Here is a 9,451-nt window from a genome sequence, read left to right on the forward strand (position 1 = left end):
TGTGCCTGCATATGCAATGTTGGTTCCTTAAGTTTCTCCAATCGCAATAAAACACTGACACTAATAATTTACTTGAAATAAGGAATAATAATGGCTAGATTCATGACCTGTGAAATGTATGAGTTAATGCTAAATTTATATATTTATGAATTAAGAGAACTATTAATTCAGTTAATATTATGAAATTCTCTAATAATTTAATTTTGTGTGTATGTCAGTACTGGGGCTTATATTCAGGGACTGGCCATTGTTCCTTAGGTTTTTCACTCAAGGTTGAAACTACTACTGGAGCCATAGCTCCACTTTGGGTGTTAATTGGAGTTAAGAGTCTCAGTGGGGCATGTTGTGGCTCACGCCTATAATCCTGAGATCTGACTATCTCAGAAGCCAGTTCAGGCAGCAAAAGTCCTTGAGAACACACACACACACACACACACACACACACACACGCACGCACGCTGTGGCTCCAGTGGTAGAGCACTAGCCTTGAATGAAATAGCTCAGGTACAGTGCACACATACACACACACACACACGCACGCTGTGGCTCCAGTGGTAGAGCACTAGCCTTGAGTGAAATAGCTCAGGTACAGTGCACACATACACACACACACACGCACGCTGTGGCTCCAGTGGTAGAGCACTAGCCTTGAGTGAAATAGCTCAGGTACAGTGCCCAAATCCTAAGTTCAAGCTCCAGGACCAGCACAAAAAAAAAGCCATGAACTTTAATGCTTGGACTGACTTCAAACCCAGTTCCTCAGATCTCACCTTTCTGAGTAGCAAGGATTAATTAATTACAGGCAGGAGCCACTGGCACCTGGCTAAAAAATTTTTTTTCTTAAAGTTTTACAAACTTTTAAACTTACTAGATGACACAGCAATTCTACTACTAGAAATATATAAAAGAGAAAATGTGCCCACACAATAACTTGAACCTGAGTGTTCATTGCAGCATTTATTTGTAATGGCTCCAAACTAAAAGCAATTTAAAAACTACTGCCAATTAGTATGGATAAAGTAGAATAAGTTAATGTAATGGGATCAATTTAGTGAAATATGCTATAACATGGATAAATCTCAAAGTATGCTGAATGAAGGAACTCAGATATATAAAACATTGCATATTATATAATTCTATTTGTATGAAATGTCTAGAAGAGGGAAATTCAAAGGCTGGAGGTAGGGATAAGAATTAGTTACAAATGAGAACTAGAGAACTCTGGAATGATGGAAATGTTCCATACATGGATTTTGGTGATGGTTGTACAACTCTATAAATTTACTATAATTGAATTCCATGTTTACAAATGGCTAAACAATCTGTTTTTAAGAAAACAAATTTTCTCCATTTCAGAAACAAAAACCATGAACCACAGACATTTAAAATTGGATTTTGCCTTCACCAAAAGTTTTACGTTTATTTCTGAATGATCACTGCATGTGAATAGAAATTTGTATTAAAGGATTAATTTTTTACATACATCCTCATTTACTCTAGCTCCCTAGCATTTCTTTTTGTTTGTGCTGTCCTTATTATATTGCTTATTGTTTAGTCAATAATTTTTCAGCTACTGAAAGGTAGTGTTTAAAGGTAGTGAGCAAACTTTATTCAGCATGTTAATTTCTATGTGTTTGCTCCTCTTAGTTTATATATTTAATCAGTGAGCTCTCTGTGTTCTAAAAATATGAAAGTCAATTGAAATTTTGTGAAGTAAATGTAAAGAATCTCATTCTATAACTCTCTGAAGTCATGCCATAAATCTGGATTTTACATTAGGTTTTCTTAGAGTTATTAATGTGCCTTTATTGATTTTTTTCTTTAAAAACCTAGTTCTTTTCTAGTGCTTTTTTTTTTTTTTTTTAATAAACTTCTAGTCAAGTTAACTAGTTAGCCCAAGTCATTCCTATGGGCGGTATGCAACAAATATATATTTTTTCTGGATCACAAGTTGGGGTGGATTGATTTGTTAATAATTTAAACATTTAAAAATAATTGTTTCCAATAACTTAAAAATTTTTTAAAACAATTTAATATTGCTTTCCTCTCCCCAATCCTGGGGCTTGCACTCAGGGCCTGGGCACTGTCCATGAGTTTTTTTGCTCAAGGATAGCTCTCTATCACTTGAGTCACAGTGTCACTTGTGGCTTTTTCTGTGTATGTGGTACTTAGGAATCAAACCCAGGATTTCTTCCATGCTAGGCAAGCACTCTGCCACAAAGCCACAATCCCAGCCCCAATATTGCTTTTTAATAATGTCGATTATTAAAATATTTAAGTTTTATTCTAGAGTGTATTTCCTGATCACACAACGTAATGATGGTGTCTAGGAAACATTTTGGATAGAAGGAATGTAGTTAAATATGAAAAACTACCTTGTCCTACTTATATGTAATTAAGAATTAGCAGGCTCTAGTGGTTCATGCCTGTAATCCTAGCTACTCAGGAGGCTGAGATCTGAGGAATGGTTTGAAGCCAGCTGGGGTAGGAAAGTCTATGAGACTCTTACCTAGAATTATCCACATAATAAATCCACATAATAAGAATGAAGACATTCTTATTATATTTCAAGTGCTAAGACAATACAATTGATGCCTGTATAATAATTCATGTCATATTATAATATTGTGAATTTTGATTAGATTTTTTTCAAGTCATTACTGAAACTGTTCTTTTGGGAAAGGGGCTTGAACTGGGGCTTGAACTCAAGGTTGCTGTTCTAAGCTTTTTTTTTTTTTTTTTGCTCAAGGCTACCACTTGAGCCACAGCTTCACTTCTGGCTTCTTGGTGGTTAATTAGAAATGAAAGTCTCACAGATTTTCCTGCTTGGCTGGCTTTGAACTAGGATCCTCAGATCTCAGCCTCCTGAATAGCTAGGATTATGGGGGTAAGCCACCAAGTTCCTGGCTGTCATTTATTTTTATAAGGAATTTCCCTAACACTTACTGGATATTGTACATATATCATTCAATATATGTATTTTGACAAGTCAGATTTTTAGGTCTCTTGTTCTCTTCAGATATTAATAGAAAAAAGTAAAAATTTAGACATCACTTGAGGCTGTTAGATGTTATATAATACATATGTATTTTTCATGGAAGAAGCTAAATACACAGTAAGAAATATATAAAACTAAGTCTTGAAAACAAAAAATTATGTACATTGGAATTTTACGAGGCAAGCACTCTTGCCACTAGGCCATATTCCCAGCCCCTGGAATTTTAAATTATTGTATATGTATAATGGGATTGTTTTTGCTTTGTTTTCTCTATATGGATACTTAATAGATTTTTTTTAAGTTTTTGTTTAGGACTTTAAGAATTCTATTTATTCAATAAACACGATTGCTCATTAGCCTTTTCAGCCCTAGATGTTTGAGCAATGCAAAAATATATGCATTTATTGCCCCTTAAATTACCTGCTGTTAGGTATATATGGATCTCCTAGTTTAAACTCTTCAAAATGTTCAGTTTTATAATTTAGGTTTTCTTCCTGTTTGCTTTAAAAGGAATTCACCTAAGGCTCTAAGCAATTTTGTTAATTGTATATAAAATTAAATCCATTTGAACACTGACCATAAAACCATCACTAAATTACTATACTGTTATTTTGAGAGTGTTAGAGCCTTTCCTTGGTACACAGTAGGAAATGCTACTTTACATACCACAACAGAGTAAGCAGTCTCAAGGATTACATCTCTTGATTTCAGTTTTTTTTTTTTTTTTTTTCCCCCTTGGTGACATGGGGTTTTGAAGTTAGGGACTTATTCTTGTTAGGCAGCCAACCAACCACTTGATCCACGATTTTAGCAAGTTTTTGCTTTCATTACTATTGGGGTAGGATCTCATGTTTATGCCCAAGCTAGGCTGCACCAATGTCTTCTTTACTTCTGCCTCCTATGTAGTCAGAATGACAGGCACATACCACCATGCCCATTTTATTGGTTAAGATGGTGTCTCGCTTTTTGCCTAGACTGGCCTCAAACTAGATCCTCCTGATTCTGTACCTCCAGAGTGGACCTAGCTTCAGTTTTGTTTTTATAAGCTTTGAATTAGTGCTCTGATGCATTGTATCCCTAGAAAGTTTACATCTATATTGAGAATGGCTATTTTAATATTTAAATTTGTTTTTCCTCTGTATATCCTCGTTAGGATTTTTCCTTTTTGCCACAGCAAGTTTTATTTAATTCTTAAACAGTAAAAGATGGCCTGAATATTTATGTAGTATGAATATGGCTTTACATATTCTTGATTGTGGGTTTGATTGTAATGGTACTTAAAAGATTTAAATTATGTATAATAGAAGGGATGAACTTGTTCACAGCATACTGTTTACATCCATGTGATTATTCCAATTAAACCCCCTCATCCTAATAGTGTACGCTAATTTTAAAATATTAAATTTAAAAGTTAGATTCTGTATTGATAATTGAAGTTTTTCAGCTGACATCTTCCTTCTTTTTTTTTTTATGTCCAGTATTAAGGCTTGAATGCAGAGCCTGAGTACTGTTCTTTAGCTTTTTCATTCAAGGCTGGTACTCTACCACTTGATCCACAGCTCTACTTTTGGCTTTTTAGTGGTTAATTCAATTTTTAATTTACGGATTTTTCTTGACTGGGATGACTTTGAACCTTGATCCTCAGATCTCAGCCTGCTGAATAGCTAAAATTACAGGCATGAGCTGTATTAGTGCTTGGCTTCCAGTGACATCTTTAAAAAACTTAAATTTATATATTTCAGTATGCCAACTAGTAGTTTATAAGATAAAAGACTCAATTTTATTTTATTTATTTTTAATTACTATGAAACAAAGATTTGGAAGTAAATTATTAATGCTAAGGATTCCGAGGAACTTTTTTTTTGGGGGGGTGCCTATCCTGGGACTTGAACTCAGGGCCTGGACACTGTCCCTGAGCTTTTTTGCTTGAGGCTAGTTGCTCGCCACTTGAGCCACAGCTTCACATCTTTTGGTGGATAATTGGATGATTACAGGCATGATCCACTGGCACCTGGCTGGGAGGTAAAGCTAATATTTGAGAGTTAACATTTAATTTAACAGTGGTTTGTGAGAAACCATATAGCTGTTTTGGAGTTAGTTATAATGACCTTTCTTCATTACTAATAATTACAACCTAACTTGGCCAAAGTTCATTAGGAAAGCCTATTATTTTTGAAAGTTTAACTGTCAAGTCTTGCAAACTTTTTGTTTCTTTTTCTTTTCTAATCTAATGATTATATCTTAGGGTTAAAAGGAGGAGCAGGAGGTGCTGATGGACAAGGAGGTACCTTCCGGTACACCTTCCATGGAGACCCTCATGCCACTTTTGCAGCATTTTTTGGAGGTTCCAACCCATTTGAAATTTTCTTTGGAAGACGAATGGCTGCTGGTGGTAGAGATACTGAAGAGATGGAAATAGATGGAGACCCTTTTGGTGCCTTTGGATTCAGCATGAATGGATATCCAAGAGACAGGAATTCTGTGGGGCCATCCCGTGTCAAACAAGATCCTCCAGTTATTCATGAACTTAGAGTGTCGCTTGAAGAAATATATAGTGGTTGTACCAAACGGATGAAGATTTCTCGAAAAAGATTAAATCCTGATGGGAGGAGTTACAGAACTGAGGACAAAATTCTCACCATTGAGATTAAAAAAGGGTGGAAAGAAGGCACCAAAATTACTTTTCCAAAGGAAGGAGATGAAACACCAAATAATATTCCAGCAGACATTGTTTTTGTTATTAAAGACAAAGATCACCCCAAATTTAAAAGAGATGGATCAAATATAATTTATACTGCTAAAATTAGTTTACGGGAGGTAAGTTAGTATTAACTAGTCTTGAGAACAAATAGATTTATGCAGCTGATTAATCTTAGGGAATTATCTGAGTAGGAACCTAAGAGCCAACTGTACATTATTTTATCAATTCTCTGAGGAAGTACTATTTTTTTCATGATTGCCATTTACATTATACACTCTAGGTTTACTTCTTATATTAACAATTTAAATGTTAATATTAGAGTAAATGGTACCAGTTCTTAAATTCAGTTATAAACCATGAAATGTGACCATATCAGTCCTGCACTTAAAATTCTTTAATTTTACAATATTTACAGAATTTAATTTACAGAAATTAAATCTTTAATTGCAGTAAAGGTTCTATCTAGCCTCTTCTGTAAAAATTTACATTTGAAATAAAGTGGAGAAATTTGATTTCTACCCCCTAAAATTTTTCTTTTCCCTGAATTGGTGCTAGTATCATCTTACATAATTCTGTTTCTTTGTCTGAACTCTTTGGAACATTATTGTTCTTTAACTTGCCCCATACCTACTAGTCCAGTGCTTGGCTCAAGCATTCTCTTTTCCCAGAAGGTAAAGGGATAATGCAGGTACCTTTTATTTCACAAAAGATCTCTGTCACCCTCTGTCCCAACACTGTATTATAATTGAGAGTTTGTGTGTATGTTTCTGTGACTTCCTTATGCATTCCTTGTTTTGAGGTCTTGGTTCATGTCAGGAATTGTGTGGCACTTTGTAAACATTTGTTGTCTAAAACAAACATGTTTAATAGTTTTCCAGATAAGTAGTAGTAGTGCAATTACTGTGAAGTTTCCAGTTTTAAATTTCTCTTACTGCAGTTCCTAAGTCTTGAATTTTTTTTTTTTTTTTTTTTTTTTTTTTTTGCCAGTCCTGGGCCTTGGACTCAGGGCCTGAGCACTGTCCCTGGCTTCTCTTTGCTCAAGGCTAGCACTCTGCCACTTGAGCCACAGCGCCACTTCTGGCCATTTTCTGTATATGTGGTGCTGGGGAATCAAACCCAGGGCTTCAAGTTTATGAGGCAAGTGCTCTTGCCACTAGGCCATATCCCCAGCCCCCAGTCTTGAATATTTCATTTCATTCCAAGACATTGTGGAAGATCTCCTTTACTTTTCTTTTTCTTCTCTTCCTTTTCCTTCCTTTTTCTTTTGTGATATTTCTTAATGTATTTCCTGAAAGGATTTTTCAAAAAGGGAAGAAATGTTAAAATTATTGTTTTTTGTAGGTTAATATTAACATTAATAGTATTATCCCTTACCACCTAGCAGTATTTTTACTTATATTTCTAAGCTTTGGAATTTGATTTTTTTATTTGACCCATTTTAGGCATTATGTGGTTGCTCAATTAATGTGCCAACAATGGATGGAAGAAACATACCTATGTCAATAAGTGATATTGTGAAACCTGGAATGAGGAGAAGAATTATTGGATATGGGCTGCCATTTCCAAAAAATCCTGACCAACGTGGTGATCTTCTAATAGAATTTGATGTGTCCTTCCCAGATACTATATCTTCATCATCCAAAGAAATTCTTAGGAAACATCTTCCTGCCTCATAGAGTGAAGAACTTTGTTATCCATATTTTGATAAGACACTGAAAATATAGAGACTGGCAGTTTACTGATATAGATGTGAATTCTGTATAAAGATGTGTAAATTCTTTTGAGGGCTCTTAAATTGCATGAATAAAGACGGGTCAAATATATAGGCAAAAGGGATTTTTACAGTTAGAGATAAAGTGATAACCATTCACTATATTTTATTTCTTTTCTCCTAAACCAGAAATTTTTAGTATTTTGCTTATGTGTAAAAGTTAATTTTGTAGAGTTAGTAGTTATATTTGTGGTAAAGTACTAGACAACCCAAATGCTTTATTTCTTACATCATTAGATGCTCACAATGATAGGTTCCCATAATGGATATTAAAATTCTTCACTAAGGTATACATGTAACGTATAAAGAATAAAGGCCCAAGTAATTTGGAAATGTGATTGTTAGACTGAAATCATATTCTGAGATGCTGTTATCCGTCTGGTACCGATAAAAGAATATACTGATACACATGTTTCACCATTTTGATTTTTAAAGTATGCTGTAGCATTTCTTAATAACATAGCTGTAATTTTCTTAAAGCAGACCTTTTCTTCATAAAAATAAATATGGCAAATTATCTCCTGTGGAAATCCCAATAGCCTGAATTACTGATATTTTAGAAATAGACTTTTTAAAATGCCATATGTAATTTTGTGCAAGTTGATTATATATATCTTGGACTTAATAAATTATAGGCTCATTTTATTATCCACTAGTTTAAAATAAATTGTTTAATAATAAATGTGGTTTTAGAAAAGTACTATTATTTTTTGGAATTTTCCAATTACACAGTCTTCTGTCAGTTACAATATGCATATGTATCTTATGTAATTTCCCTAAAATTAATGAACTACCACTATGGTGTTAAACAAAATATAGGGAAAAGAACACTAACTGCTGCTTATGGATAATATTGCTACTACTTATAATGCATATAAATACTTTACTTTTTCATGTGTATAGATTGCATTTCTTAGGTGTTTTAATTTTTTAAATATATTTACATTTAAAAATGTTTTTGTCTTCTGCTTAATAACTATTAAAATGATGTTTTGAAACAGTTTTTGGTTAAAAAAACACTTCTAGAATAATTTGCTCTTATCTTTCTCTTCTTTCTCTATCTCTTACTCTCACATACACGGTATATACTGGGTACTCTCACATACACGGTATATACTGGGTATACAGAGTATAGGGTATACTGGTTTACTGGGTCCTATAACATTTTCAGTAGAATATGAAATCTTAGAAACTCAACAGTTTTTAGATTATAGCTTTATTGACATATCACGTATTATAGAGTACTAAACACTCATTCAACTACAGAACTGTACCCCAAACCTTATTTTACTCTGTGTGTGTGTGTGTCTGTGTGCACGTGCATGTGTGCTAGTGTCCTGGGGCTTAAACTCAGGGCCTGGGTTCTGTCCCTGAGCTTTTGTGCTCATGGCTAGTGCTTTACCACCTGAGCCACAGCTCTACTTTTGGCTTTTTGGTGGTTGATTAGAGATAAGAGTCTCACAGACTTTGGACTGTGCTTCTGAGATCTCAGCCTCCTGAGTAGCTAGGATTACAGGGGTGACTCACTGGCGCTCAGCCGTTTACCATTTTAAGCTTCACAATTTAGTAGCTTTAGAATGTACACTGAATTATGCAGTCATCTCCATTGCCTAATTCCAGAGTATTTTATCATTCCAAAAAGAACAGTGTGTGTTAGCAGTCACTTCCTACTCATTCCTTCTATCCTCTGAAAAATTAATCTATGTGATGCATTTGTTTACATTGGCTATTTTCTATGAAAGGAATCAAAGTATAGTTGCATGTGTGCAACTAAGGATTGAACTCAGGGCCTTGGACTCTGACTTTTTGCTTATTTGTTTTTATTCTGCTTTTAAGATAGGGTATCACTAACTTTGTCTAGGCTGGATTGGAATTAGAAATCCTCTTGTTCTGAGTAGCTGGGGTTTCAGGTTTGTACCACCATGTGGCCTGCTTTTTCATTTTGATGACTTTCTTTTATTCAGTATAATGTTTTTCAAGG

General features: G+C 34.4%; 1 protein-coding gene across 3 annotated transcripts in view; it reads left to right on the forward strand.

Moving 5' to 3' along the window:
- The window catches only part of Dnajb4 (DnaJ heat shock protein family (Hsp40) member B4), a 36,372-nt gene extending 27,947 nt beyond the window's left edge, over window positions 1–8,425 (forward strand). For all 3 annotated transcript variants that reach the window (XM_048351639.1, XM_048351638.1, XM_048351637.1), the window contains 2 exons: window positions 5,244–5,815; window positions 7,142–8,425. In XM_048351639.1, coding sequence (XP_048207596.1) covers window positions 5,244–5,815; window positions 7,142–7,375 — 806 coding nt within the window. In that variant the 3' untranslated portion in view covers window positions 7,376–8,425. The remainder of the gene's footprint in view (window positions 1–5,243; window positions 5,816–7,141) is intronic.
- The last annotated feature ends 1,026 nt before the right edge of the window (window positions 8,426–9,451 follow it).

Source organism: Perognathus longimembris, chromosome 7 (assembly GCF_023159225.1).
Source record: "Perognathus longimembris pacificus isolate PPM17 chromosome 7, ASM2315922v1, whole genome shotgun sequence".
Lineage (NCBI taxonomy): Eukaryota > Metazoa > Chordata > Mammalia > Rodentia > Heteromyidae > Perognathus > Perognathus longimembris.